General features: G+C 40.5%; 1 protein-coding gene across 8 annotated transcripts in view; it reads left to right on the top strand.

Annotated features, from left to right (window-relative positions):
• Positions 1–13,962, top strand: part of CSNK1G1 (casein kinase 1 gamma 1) — a 135,365-nt gene extending 121,403 nt beyond the window's left edge. For 5 of the 8 annotated variants that reach the window (XM_040342926.1, XM_040342930.1, XM_040342924.1 and 2 more), the window contains one exon: positions 11,290–11,538. In XM_040342926.1, the coding sequence (XP_040198860.1) occupies positions 11,290–11,407 (118 nt within the window). In that variant the 3' untranslated portion in view covers positions 11,408–11,538. Of the gene's footprint in view, positions 1–11,289; positions 11,539–11,770 lie in introns of those variants that run through there. The other 3 variants (XM_040342927.1, XM_040342932.1, XM_040342928.1) reach the window with 1 other exon arrangement.
• Positions 13,963–14,848: the final 886 nt, after the last annotated feature.

The following is a 14,848-nucleotide window of genomic DNA, read 5'->3' as shown; positions in this document are numbered from 1 at the left end:
TTAGGATCCCGGACATTGTTACATCAGCCAGGAGAAGGACATTCGATCGATGTTTACATCTGGCTGGGTAATGTACTGTGCTCACCATTTGCACTAATGATGTCTTGCTAGACAGCCCACAAACTAAAACCGCAAGCTTTAACCATTTGAAGTCTGAAGAGGGTGCTGGTCTGATGCAGACATTTGGAAAGTTTTTTTTTTTTTATACTTTTTTTATCATATTGTGCACATTGTGGAAACTTTCCCTTTTTTAACCATATAAAGGACTGGATCTTCCGAAAATTAAAGTGTTAATGTATGTTTGTTTTTTTCTTCACAAACATTAAGTGGATTTATAATTGGTGAACTTTCAGGAGCGCAGAGTTTTCCTTTTTGGTGTATTTGTGTATTTGTGGTACTTCAGGGTATCCGGATCTCTGCAGCACGGACTGTTCTCAGCCCATACGAGGGTTTCAAGTATTTCATGGGATATTAGTTATTTCCCATTGAGCGCCAGTGATTTTTTTGTATCAATACTCTCACCTTCATGTGTGGACCACTGAGTTAACAAATGGTCAGTAAGGCAGGTATCACAATAAACCGGAACCAGGCAGTGGTATCAGATCCTCATTAGGCAACCATATCACATGAAACCGATGCATGGAAAAGATAATCACAGACTAAGTGCTCTCTGTTGTATTAGGTAGATTTAATCATAAGTGTATACAAAAGTCAGGCTACTCACATTTGGCCAGACTAAAAACGACTTTTCAGAAGAACAGTTCAAGATGTGGACGGCAGATGAGCGACGTGGTGTGCAGGCTCCTGAACCCCCGGGTTCAGGATTATCTGTGATTATCTTTTCCATGCATCGGTTTCATGTGATATGGTTGCCTAATGAGGATCTGATACACCTGCCTGGTTCCTGTTTATTGTGATACCTGCCTTACTGACCATTTGTTAACTCAGTGGTCCACACATGAAGGTGAGAGTAGCCATCTCTAACGTGGAGGGATCACTTTATGTCTGGTGGTTAATCACGTGGTGGAGATTGATTATATCTACTTCATTCAATTTTTGACACCTGTGGATTTGGGACTATGACTTTGAGTTTTATTTAATTTATTTTTCTTGGCCTTTTTTAACAATATATATACACATATATAAGTTTACTGGTACTCATTATACCAGTATTACTACCATATCAGTATTTCACTTGCTTTAGTTTTGCGCTGCACTAAATTTTCTATAATTTTCTGATAGCTTTTGCCACACTTTTTTCTTTTCTTTTTTTTTTTTCACTTCAGCCCTGGAAGATTTGGCTGCTCAATGACCAGGCCATTTTTTGCAATACGGCACTGTGGCGCTTTAACTGACAATTGGGCGGTCGTGCGACACTGGACCCAAACAACATTGATCAGTGACAATTATACAGCGAACGGTGCTATAAAGATGCACCGACTACTGTACAAATGTCACTGTTTACACACACAGTTCCCAGTTCTTGCTCTGTCATGAGTGATCGTGGCTTTGGTGGCGTGCGCGCGCCCCCTAGTGGTCAAAATGCAAACTGACCTTATGGTAACGTATTTTCGTAGACCCGTGCCATTCTGCCGCAGTACGACTGCGGCGGCTGGTCAGGAACCGGTTAAACATTTTATATGTTCCAAAGTTAATGCCGTGACTCCCCATTAATACGGTCCGCCTGAGATTGTTTTTTTAAATTTAGGAGAAATCGATCTGGGAAGTATAAACACGCTTTTTAGTTCTCAGATCATTTTAAATGTACCTTTCTTTACACCTGTTTATCTGCATAAAACCAGGCCAATGGTCCTGGGATGCACCTATTTCTTTATGTAAATGACGCTAGACGGAATGCATGTAGATACTGCTGAATGTCAAGGTGTGCTTTCATACATAAAAAGCCTTAAATGCTTCCAGATGCATTTAGAAATGACCTCTAAATGCATTTGCACACATTTAGCTGCTTTTAGACGACGTTTAACTGCATAAAACCAGACTAACCGGCCCCAGGACATGCATACCTCTATATATAAGCACTTGCTAAATGTCAACTACTGAACGTTTAGGTGTGCATTGAGCTATTAAAAAAAATAAATAAAAAAAAAGCATTATCCTCCAGACACATTTAGAAATTGGCTTCAGGCTGGGTTCACGCTGGTACGACAAACGCTCCGACTTTGGGAGCTCATGTCGCATGACTTGTGAAAAATCAATGTTTCCCTATGGGAGCCGTCTTAACTGGTCAGCCACTGAAAATGCTCCCTGTACTACTTTGATCCTACTTCAGCCAATTGAATGTCATTGCAGTCGCATCAAAGTAGGATCCTTGTCCTTACCATCCGACTTTTGACATCCGACATGGTGATTACAGCAGCAGTAAAAGGAATTTATCACACTGGGATTGTTTTGTCAAAGGACAAGTTGAATGACTGTCGTGTAGTATTGGTGTGAACCCAGCCTTAAACTCAACTAGACGTGTTGTGACACCTGTGTGCATGAGGCCTAATGAGGGCTTGGGAATATGTGTTCCCCATGCATTCTGTGATTCTGAAAAAATACCCCGACCTTCTAACATAAGGCGTGTAATACACTATGTTGTTTTTACAGCACTGCACCCACTAGTTAAATGCAATTGATATGCAGTGGCATTTGAGTTCCCAGATGCAGGGGTTCTGCACCCTAGATTGGCTTTAAAAAAAAAAAAATTAAGACTCATTTCTTTTCGCACTATTGATTTATTAGCCAACAGCTGTTCAGACCTATAAAATCAAAAATTTTGATGGCTTCGAATATGCAAATTATCAGACGTTCTAGGCCTGTCAGCAAACCTGTGGGTAAGTCAGGACCTATAAAATAAAAGCAGCTTATTGTCGCATTCATTTTTATTTAAGGTGCTAAACCCAAAAGAAACCCTTTTATATTGCAGCTTACCAGTTCTTGGATGCGATGGCTGCATTTGTTTTTCTTTGGGCTTTCTTTCCTTTATTTTTCTACTGGTGATCAAGCTAGTAAGTCTGTTTTTCAACAGAACAAGCTTTCCTGTATGCATCAGTTAAGAGTGTTGAGACAAACTATTTGCCACTGATAAAGGATGTTTACAATATTCGACTTTTATTTATATAAAACCTTTATTACAAAAGTAAAAAAAAGTTGTGCAACAGCAATATGGGCTGGAGTTTGGCTTCAATTTGTTAGATGTACTAGCAGATTTAAATAGACTAAAACTCCACTCAGATTAACAGTGCTGCAGCCTGCTATGCCCTTTCATCCAGTGTGGGAGGGCATGTTAATACAGGAGGTGCATTACTGGCCAGATCACCAAGTCGAAACAAAGGGAAAGAAAACGAATGCAGCCACCGCATCTAAGGATTAGTAAGTTGTAATGTATTACATTATTTTTTTGTGGTTTAATACCACTTTAATCATCTATTACAGGCCCAAGATGAAGTGTTCTGTAGCCATGGGTTATGCAACTGCTTTCAGGAGTCTGGACACTGGCAAACAAGGTTGAAGGACAGCCCTGTATAATCCTCCACACCCACTCCCAGGTTTTTTGCTAGCATCCTTAGGAGAACCAATGTCTTCTCCGCCTTGTAAGGTCAAACCATTTAACTTTTTTTTTTGCGCATAGTTTCTTATAGCTATTCTAACATAACGGTAACAATATAACGCGTTATACTTAGGCTGTAGAATGTGCTGTTTTGAAGGTTCCTTGATTCTAAAGAAAATGCTAGCTTTTAAAAAAGGGTTTGGGGTTTACAAATTACAGATTGGGGGGAAAAGGCTAAAGTAACAGGAAGATGGAGAGAGGGGGGATGTGATAGACCAACATAAATTGGCACATAATTGTGAAGTGGAAGGAAAATTATGGTTTTCAATATTTTTTTTTTTTTTTTACAAATATCTGAACAGTGTGGCGTGCATTTGTATTCAGCCCTCTTTACTCTGATGCCCTTAACTAAAATTTAGTGGTACCAATTACCTTCAGAAGGCACCTAATTTGGTAAATAGTTTACCTGTGGGTAATTTAATCTTGGTATAAATACAGCTGTTCTGTGAAGCCCTCAAGGTTTGTTTAGAGAACCTTAGTTGACAAATGGCATCATGAAGGCCAAGGATTACACCAGACATGTCGGGGACAAAGTTTAAAGTAGGGTTAGGGTAGTAAAAAAAATCCCAAGCTTTGAACATTTCTGAGGCACTGTTAATCCATCATCTAAAAATGGAAATGGTATGGCACAACTGCAAACCTACCAAGACATGGCCGTCCACGTAAACTGACAGGCCGAGCAAGGAGAGCATTAATCGGAGAAGCAGCCGAGGGTCCCATGGTAACTCTGGAGGAGCTGGAGCCAACTCTTGGAGAATCTGTCTGCAGGGCTACCATTAGTCGGGCACTTCACAAATCTGGCCTTTATGGAAGAAGTCAAATTTGCAGTTTGCGGTGTCCCCCACATGTCTTCTCGCAAACAGGTGGAAGAAGGTGCTCTGGTCAGATGAGACCAAAATAAAACTTTTTGGGCTAAAAGCAAACTGCTTTGTGTGGTGGAAAACAAATGCTGCACATGACCCTGAACACACCATCCCCACTGTGAAACATGGTGGTGGCAGCACTTTTGGGCGATGCTTTTCTTTAGCAGGGACAGGGAAGCTTGGCAGAATTGATGGGAAGATGGATGGAGCCAAATACAGGGCAGTCTTGGATAACCTGTTGGTCTGCAAAAGACTTGAGACTGGGGCGGAGGTTCACCTTCCAGCAGGACAGCAACCCTAAACATACAGCCAGAGCTACAATGGAATGGTTTAGAATTCAGGGGTAGGCAACCTGGGACCCTCCAGCTGTTGCAAAACTAAAAGTCCCATCATGCCTCTGGAAGTAATTGTAACTGCCAGCCTTGCAGTGCCTCATGGGAAATGTAGTTTCACAACAGCTGGAGTGCCCCACATTGCTTACCCTGGTTGAGAGCAAAGCATATTCATGTGTCAGAATGGCCCAGTCAAAGTCCAGATCTAAATCCAATTGAGAATCTGTGGCAAAACTTAAATTGCTGTTCAGATGCTCTCCATCCAATCTGACACAGCTTGAGCTATTTTGCCCAAGAATGGGCAAAAATTTCACTCTAGATTTGCAAAGCTGGTAGAGTAATACCCAAAAAAGACTTCCAGCTGTAATTGCAGCAAAAATGTACTGAATACAAATGCATGCCATGCTTTTCACATATTTATTTGTAAAAAAAAGTTAACCATTTATCATTTTCCTTCCACTTCACAATTATGTGCCACTTTTATTGGGATTTTATGTGATAGACCAACACAAATACATTTACAGTTTTGGTTGTAACATGAGAAAATTTCAAGGGGGTATGAATGCTTTTTCAAGGCACTGTATCCTGCTGCGTCTCAGTCCCTGGCTTTAATTGCTTTGCTGTTGAAGCCCAGGTCTTAACAGGGATCTAGCTGATTCGATTTTGGCTACACTCTTAAAAGCTATGAATACTTCTCGCAACGTCCATCATTGCACTTGGAAGGTGTACTTTGGTGTAAGACAAGAACATTTTATCTCAGGAAGTATACTGTGGGATAAATCCTGTCTTTCTCCAGTCTGGCTGGGTCACCATTTGACTTTATCATCAAGGGTCAAAGCTCAGTCTTGGTCGTTCTTTTTCAGAGACCACTTGCCTGTCACTTGTAAGTGAAGGCCTTCATACAGGTTGTTGCTTACATTGTTCCTCTTTTACATTCCCCTGCAGCTCTGTGGGATCTCAGCCTAGTCCTGTTGGTCTTTCAGAGACCTAGCCTAGGAAGCATTTGGCATATTTCTTTGTATTCCGTTTGCTATTCTTATTACCATCACTTCTGCATTGCAAATTTCTGAGTTGGCAGGCTTGACCGCTTAAAAAAAAAAAAAACTTCTACACAAACTAGGTTGTCTTGAGGCCTAGGGCATCTTTCCTTCCCATGGTGGTTTCTACCTTGACCAGGACATTCTTTCCATATTCTGCGTCCAATCATCAAAAGGATAATTTCCTCTATTGTTTGGATGTTGTATGACCTATTTGCGTTTTGATTATAAAATCGAAAAAGTTGCACCTAATTAAACTGGTAAGTATATCTCAAAAAAACTCCCTGCAGCTACCACAAAAGGTGTACCCCTATAAAACATCTCAAGATCAAATTAAAAGTATACATGTACAGGTTTTTGGCTCGACTACAATTTATTTTTTCAATAATCCAACTCGCCATTTCTAAATTCCTAAAGACCCCCGCAGGGGTCAGCCGCCTTTACGTTCCACTATTGCTAGGTGGATTTGACAACTACTCTAGTAATGATTGTGACCTCGAAACCAAAGTTCCTCCCTTTCTGGTCAAGGTGCACGTATTGGATCTGTTAGTGCTTCCTGGACCTTTCAGCATCAGGGTTACATTTCTCAGGTTTGCCCCCTTGGTCTTTTGGTTCACATGTTTGTTACGTTTTACCCAGGCCTTCATGAATGCTGGCTTTGGTCATATGGTTCTTGCATCCCTGTAAGCTGTAAGGCCCTATCTGTTCCTTTTTCTCAGTTGGACTGCTTTTTGATGTCCCTTGGTTCCACAATAGTTCATACAGTAAAATCATTTTCTTGGGAGTCCTTCCATTCTGTTTCTTATAACCACTCTAATTTATTGCTTGTTTTTAAACCTTAAAGCAGAATGTTGCCCATAACAGTTTGATAACAATGTTTAACAAAAGAACACACGTTCTACATTAGTAATTTTCCTACCAAAATGAGTGTGTTGTAAACTGCCTCCAGCATTGCTCCTGTTTCTTATGCTGGAAGACACCATTTCGTTAAAGCCGAGAGCAGTCAGATCTTATTGGGAACTCTCCTCTCCTTGGTCTCAAACAATGTCACTTTCTTTTTAATTTAAAATCTGTACATTTCCAGCCTTGATTGTAATGTCTTGGCATGCTGAAGTTCACAGGTTGCCCAGGGAGAAAGAAAATCTGGAAGACAAGACCCTATCCTTATACCTTTTTAATGCCTTTGTGTTTCCCTGACAGCAGAGTTTGTCCTGTCCTCTCCTGCTTTTCTTTTCTCCCTCCCTTATTTGTGTTCTCTCGGCACAGGCTGTTCAATTTTTCTTGCTTTCTTCACCCTTCAGCAACAGTAAATCTTTAGGCTATCAACTGATCGGCCTCTAGTGACTTAAATTTTTAAGCACAGTGCTGAGAATTGAGAGGGACTGAGCATATGAGAGCAGGGTGAGACAGTACAGTACTGTATTTTAAACAGTAAAAGCACTTATTTTTTATGTTTTACATGTATAGCTATACCAAGAGGCCAGTCAGATGATCTATCAGGATGTAATTTTCTGACTAAAGTTCCACTTTAATGCATTGTCTGCATTAATGTGATCGTTAAGGCAGTGCATACAGCCACTGCCAGCCCCTCTGCTAGGATTATATAATGTATATACTATATGCCATTTTTCTAAAATTCTTTTTATAAATGAAGTTTTTCTTATCCCCAATCATGTGACCGCCCAACGCTGTCTTTCTCCGCTGTATGTATTCCAGAGGTAGGGGCTGAGCTCTCCCTTTGACGTCTGCCAGGCATTCACATGACTGCTGATCGGGGATATAAAAAAAATGTATTTATAAGAGAAATTTTAGAAAATGGCATATAGTATATACAGTACAGACCAAAAGTTTGGACACACCTTCTCATTCAAATATTTTCTTTATTTTCATGACTATGAAAATTCTAGATTCACACTGAAGGCATCAAAACTACGAATTAACACATGTGGAATTATACATAACAAAAAAGTGTGAAACAACTGAAAATATATTTCATATTCTAGGTTCTTCAAAGTAGACACCTTTTGCTTTGATTACTGCTTTGCACACTCTTGGCATTCTCTTGATGAGCTTCAAGAGGTAGTCACCTGGCGCAGCACCCCATCACTCTCATTCTTGGTCAAATAGCCCTTACACAGCCTGGAGGTGTGTTTGGGGTCATTGTCCTGTTGAAAAATAAATGATGGTCCAACTAAACGCAAACCGGATGGAATAGCATGCCGCTGCAAGATGCTGTGGTAGCCATGCTGGTTCAGTATGCCTTCAATTTTGAATAAATCCCCAACAGTGTCACCAGCAAAGCACCCCCACACCATCACACCTCCTCCTCCATGCTTCACGGTGGGAACCAGGCATGTAGAGTTCCATCCGTTCACCTTTTCTGCATCGCACAAAGACACGGGGGTTGGAACCAAAGATCTCAAGTTTGGACTCATCAGACCAAAGCACAGATTTCCACTGGTCTAATGTCCATTCCTTGTGTTCTTTAGCCCAAACAAGTCTCTTCTGCTTGTTGCCTTTCTTTAGCAGTGGTTTCCTAGCAGATATTCTACCATGAAGGCCTGATTCACACAGTCTCCTCTTAACAGTTCTAGAGATGTGTCTGCTGCAAAAGGTGGCTACTTTGAAGAACCTAGAATATGAAATATATTTTCAGTTGTTTCACACTTTTTTGTTATGTATAATTCCACATGTGTTAATTCACAGTTTTGATGCCTTCAGTGTGAATCTACCATTTTATATAATCATGAAAATAAAGAAAACTCTTTGAATGAGAAGGTGTGTGCAAACGTTTGGTCTGTACTGTACATCATATAATCCTAGCAGAGTGCACTGCTCGGAACAATGATAGGAGGGGGGGGGGGGGGCGGCTCACACACAGACATGACAGGCGGAGGGGGAGGAGAGCTGCAGATAGCAGACTGCATGTTTACTGAAGCACATAAACTGACCACGTGGTCAGTTTACATAGGGGAGGGGAGAAATTGGCAAGATCAACCAGGTGTTACAGGGGGGCAAATTATACAGCACAAGTACTGTGCTGTATAAAATGCTTAACAGAATCAATATTTGTTGTTTTTGGGGGTTAATAAACGCATTAAGGTAAACACCTTACTGCAACCCCCCCCATCCTCCAAATACTTTGTGGGGGGAGTTACAGGGGTGCCTTTCACAGCTTTGTTTGCCAGTGTTCAATCTCCTGAAGGCAGCTGTATAATCCCATGATGCCAGAATACTTCATCATGGTAGCTGTAATATACGCGAAGTAAAGGGTTTTACAGGCAAGACAAAAATCCTATCTGGTCTCCTAGCATGCCTGGAAATCTCCCTCCTCATGCCCTGCCCTATTCTATATTGCATTTCCCAGGACCTATTTGACCTTGTGTCGGACATATGAAAATGAAAGCATAAACGGTGAACTGTAGTAATATTGCCAATGTCCGTATGCTGCAGTATTTGTACAGGTTAGCCCCCAAACTTGGTAGAGCTTGGTGCGCAAATTTTTCTGGTTCAAAGCCGCTGCTCACTATAGCCCTCTTTTATAGGTCTCTAATAAACATCCTTTGTTTATATGGATAGGGAATGTTCTGTAAGCAAGCAGGGGAGAAGTCTGGTAGGGCTGACTGCACTGCTTGACATTTTAGTCCAGCTTATTCTTAACCTAAAGCCTTCGTGCACACTCCTAGATTTTCGAGCGACCAAATGTTAGTTGTTTTTTTTTTGGGCATGCTAGTTTCATGTCGAAAGTGAAGAGGTTACGAATGATGCGAAAATTTTCATACGACAGAACGCGTTGGAAGTGACGTAACGTGTTTTAGTATGTATGTATGTATTAAGTTTCTGAGCATGTGTAGTCTTGCTCCTACTTCTTTGGTTTTCTTACGAAAAAAAAAATACTAATGAAATGAGTTCACATCCGACAAATTTTATAGTCTGCACATCCAGCTTTTGTCTGACGAAAAAGTGCAATCTGCTGTCGAAAGCACCGTACTAACAATTTTGTCGAACAAATTTTTCCATCAGATTTTTGTATCGGGTCTATGGACCTTTAACTTTAAAGTGGAGGTTCACCCAGAAATAACATTTTTTACCCTTAGATTCCTGCTCATTTTGTCTAGGGGAATCGGCTAGTTTTAAAATCGAAGCTGTACTTACCGTTGTAGAGAGCGATCTCCTCCGCTGCTTCCGGGTATGGGTTGCGGCACTGGGCGTTCCTATTTTGATTGACAGGCTTCCGACGGTTGCATCCATCGCGTCACGATTTTCCGAAAGTAGCCGAACGTCGGTGCGCAGTATAGAGCCGCACCGACGTTCAGCTTCTTTCGGCTACTCGTGACGCGATAGACGCGACCGTCGTAAGCCTGTCGGAAGACTGTCAATCAAAATAGGAACGCCCAGTCCCGAAGACCATACCCGGAAGCGGCGGAGAAGATCGCTCTCTACAACGGTAAGTACAGCTTCGATTTTAAAACTAGCCGATTCCCCTAGACAAAATGAGCATCAATCTAAGGGTAAAACATTTTTTATGGGTGAACTCCCGCTTTAACTTTTCATTTACAATTCCCTTTTGGGTGTACGCGTTGCGTGTTACCTTTTCACTTAACATTAGAATACCCCTTAAACCCTAACTTTAACCAAACATACCTCATTAGGCACCTGAAGTATACTTTCTAGAAGCTACCAGTTCTACACTTAGAACTCGCAGCACCAAGAACTGGGTATCCAAATACACTTTACATCTGAAGTTCATATTTAAACACGCCTGTGGTTTTCAGAAGACAAATTAGAGGGAAGGGTATGCATCTTGTTCTTACTTTGTTCTTCTAAGGCTGCCACCATATAGCTTTATAGACAGTCAATTAAGTAATCGGGCAGTTCGCAATCCATTTTACATGGAGTGAATAATGCCTTTTAACTCGGGTCATTGATTTGCAACTCTAAATTGAATCTTTGTGCCAGGAAACGCCAAGTATATAAATGACATGCAGAGTAGACTTGTCTAGGTTATTTATGCTGTGTGCTCAAAGTCTGAGGTAGACTAGACTTTCATTTTATGTCAGAATTGTTCCTTAATGGCTGAAGACCACATCACTCCTGGGGTTATATGCTTTCACCAAAATCCTACTATGTCTGCCTAATTTGTTGTGCACTTTTTCACTTTCTCGCCATGTGTTGTCTGCATGCAACATGCTGGTCTTTTTTTCTTGCCCCTCATTTTTCCAGTGTCTCTAACCTCCATTTGGTTCCAACTTGTGTTGTCTTGTGGCATAGTCAGGTTGTCCTATAAATCCACAAATTATCTTCCCCCTTTGGCAGAAAAGTGGTTTCTGTTTATAATGTTTCTATTTAATACCTGTTGATTCTTTTGTAAAAATAACACCTAGTCCTCTACGTAGCTGAAATACCTGTGCTGCAATGTTTTTTTGTTTTTTTTTACATTTTAGACAGAAACGCACTCCTTGTGCTGCTGATTTGTGGGAATCTCCCTGCTTCAAACCCCTACAGCTGAACATCCTAGCCTACCACAACTTGGAGCAGCTCGACATTTCAAAATGCTGCTAAACTTCAAAATGATTTGTCTTGCAGTACATTTTCAAGTTTTTTTTATTTTTTACAATGTATATGTAAGGTGCTGCGTAAATTGACGGCGCTGTATAACTACCTGAAATAAACAAACCAAGCATCTTTCCAAACGGTAGTGGCCTCAGATCTTCTTGACAGTGCTGTTGGTACAGCTGAATTGCAGGGTGTTTAAATAGTCTGTCCCACCAGTCTGCATCATGGGAGCATGGATAGATTTTCCACTTTCATTGTGGATGGAGGCTATTTCAAATTGGCAACTGTGGCACATTTAAAGTTTTTTGTATGAAGGTTTATGTAAGACCTATTTCAGTCACTGACAGATACTGTCTCTTTTCTTAATAGGTGCTGCTGTTTCTTTAAAAGGAAAAGAAAGAACCACTCTCAGAGACACCACAAGTGAAATCCCATAATCCTTTGGGGAGGAAATTGTGAGAATGGCATCTACAGTGTCGCTGTGTCAGTGACTTCAGGGCATTGGGGAAGGATGTAGTTTCTACTTGGTGTAAAACTTGAGGGAAAACAAACACCGGAAAAAACGAATGTCATCGGCTATAATGGAAGGCCGCCCCACAAATGGTTCCTAAGACAAGGTGCAATAATGCTGATCCCCCTAGAGCTGAGAACCCTGAAAGGGGCATGTCCGAGGCTCGAATTAGGGACTGCCAGGGACCATCCCGTTATGTTCATTTGTATTAAATGCATCAGTTACTGCACTCCCTTATTGCTTGAATTCAGCAAAGTTCCTTCCTCCTCCTCTATAGCCATGGTTGGGGGTTGCATCTCAGCTCCCACTTTTACCCCCCACCTTGTTACTTGAGACTGGAGGGAACAGAAACTTGACTACTTTATATTTTAAGAACACCCCACCCCCAACAGACTAAAAGGGGTTTTTGTTTTGTTTTGTTTTCTTTTTTTTTTAAATACTTTTCTACATTTTTATTTTTCCCTCTTAGAAATAAAGTATAGACAATTGAAAGCATTCCACAGTAGACAGGCCGCTTCCTGCATGGGTAAATGCCTCACAGAGTCTGTGTTGCACTACTGGCTTTAAACTAAATATACCTTTTTTATAAGACGTGTACATTCTCTTGCTCTGCTGCACGTTCACCTCAGAGCGAGGCTTGGGCTCAGGTTTTAGGATGATGAAGCCTTGTCTCCCTGCTTAGCTTTATGTAAACAGCAGATCACAGCTGATAAACTGAGGATGAGTATTTAGTATTGCTGCTTTCAGGTGAAAAGAAATCGATAAACGGACTAATGAATATGGGAATACCTCTCTATGCTTGAATTCTTACTGTAGATCTTGTTGCAATGTTTTACTTTTTCATAGAAACCACCTAAATTCTCGCATCTGTTTAATTTCGCTTGGTATTGGCAGACAGTACTTTTTCCTACAAAACAATACTTTGATTTGTTTTCCAAATACTGTGGAGGGTAACGGTTGTACCCGTTTTATAGCATACACTGAGTTTGGCTGCAGAAACTGTGAATTCATTATCTTTTTATATATTTAATCATTGTAAGCTGTCAGAGCTGGTTCTATCTCGTGGTTTTTTTTTTTTTTTATGTATTTTTTTTTTTTTTTTTTTTGAGAAGCAGTTTTGGTTTTGCTCATTCAGATGTCGGTTTTCCTTTTTTGTGTCATAAAAAAAAAATGGGCATACATAAAAAATGCACTAATATGGCTAATATAATGACATGGCCATCAGCCAACCACTCCTAATTTTAACTTGCCAGAATTCTATGAATGACTTTTTTTTTTCTCATTTAGAGATCAGCCAGTCTGATTTCTCCATCACATTTCTAACCATGTGCTTAGAACCAGCCATGATGGCTTATCTTTTTTTCTCCATATGATGAGGGAATACTGATATAGCATTATGTAGTCTGTACTGCAGCTTTTCTGATTGTTTGTGAGCCTTTGATTGCCAGATGTGATAACTCCTGATGCACTGATGAGACTGGGATACCCAAAAGTGGTGTGATGAAGAGGTTTCCCTACTGCTCCCAGTGCCTTTTTGTGTTACTCTGAGTCTTCAATTTGAACTTCCAGACACTGAAAACCAATTGCCACATGGATATGCCTCATAAGATGCTTCACTTGCTTTTTGGAGGTAAACCTAGGACTCATGTAATTCCTCCTCTGTTTCCTACTCTTCTACATGGATGGATCACCCCCCTCAGGAAAATTCCCACGTATCTGCAATGTACAAAGATCACTTTTTTGTATTTTGTTTTAAAGGTATATTTAATTTAGAGTATTGCATTGCACTGTAGCTATAAGGGGATTTTTTTTAAAACCAGTTTTGTGTTTCTTTTAAGAACTTTAATAAATGTTTGTCTGTGTAATGTTTCAGGTAGAGGTATATGAGATTACTGTAAATGTATGAATGGGCAAATGATTTCATTCTTCAGCAAAACTTGGTGGGGGTTCTGTATAATAGTGCTGCAGAAAGAAACGTTGGAAACTACACTGAATAAACCTGTTGCTACATGGAAGAGCAAGTTGATAATAAAATGCATTTCAACACACATTGTGAATGAACCTATTTGCAATGGCTTTTTAGATTTTAGCAGATATTTTATACCTTTTGTGCCTAAAAGTGCTAGGTTCCGGAAGCTCTGCCTAAAATGATAAAAAATAAAATTAAAAGGCGGTATCCCTCTCCCTCAACATTAGCTAATCAACATGTTGGTGGATCCTACAGGCTGTAGATGGCAGAGAATTAAAGGAGTTGTAAAGGGGGAACAACAATTTGGCTGAAATGACTGTTTACAGGGTATAGAGACATAATAGTTAACTGATTTCTTTTAAAAATGATTAAAAATAGATACAAATCAATCATTTAATGTACCTGTAGTTTCTAGTTTCGTTTTTGCATGTTTCCTGCTTCTGTGATGTACAGAGCCACAGAGCCAATACAGGGCAGTCATGGTTTGGAAAAACGAAACTGATTGGTGCTGAGGGGTTTTAGACCCACAGTAATCACACCTCCTTGATTAGTGATCACAGAGAGAAAGCTCCCAGTACTGTGGTTATCAGGAAACAGACAACCAGGAAGTGTGGAGATCAGAGAAGAATTGCAGCAACTTGAGAGCAAATACGAACAATGAGGACATGAAAACAGCACTGCATTAAGGTAAAGGAAGCTATTCAGATAAAAAAAAAAAGTCCTTTACAAACCCTTTAAGGTTGGTTATTTTGGTTTTGGTCACCCTGGACTACAACCTCCTTAATTTCTTACCTGTTATATATGGGGGTAGGTACGCCGGAGGTCACTGCTGAGCAAGTGCTGGTTAATTAAAGGCAGGTGCTGATGTCAATTTTTGGTTTCCTCCTTTACTCTTGTTCGTCATGATGCCTGCAAGGTATGTTGTAGCAGGTTGCTGAAGCTTGCCAATCATGAGTGACGCAAGGAA

This window comes from Rana temporaria, chromosome 3 (assembly GCF_905171775.1).
Source record: "Rana temporaria chromosome 3, aRanTem1.1, whole genome shotgun sequence".
Lineage (NCBI taxonomy): Eukaryota > Metazoa > Chordata > Amphibia > Anura > Ranidae > Rana > Rana temporaria.
This window is presented reverse-complemented; position numbering and strand designations above follow the sequence as displayed.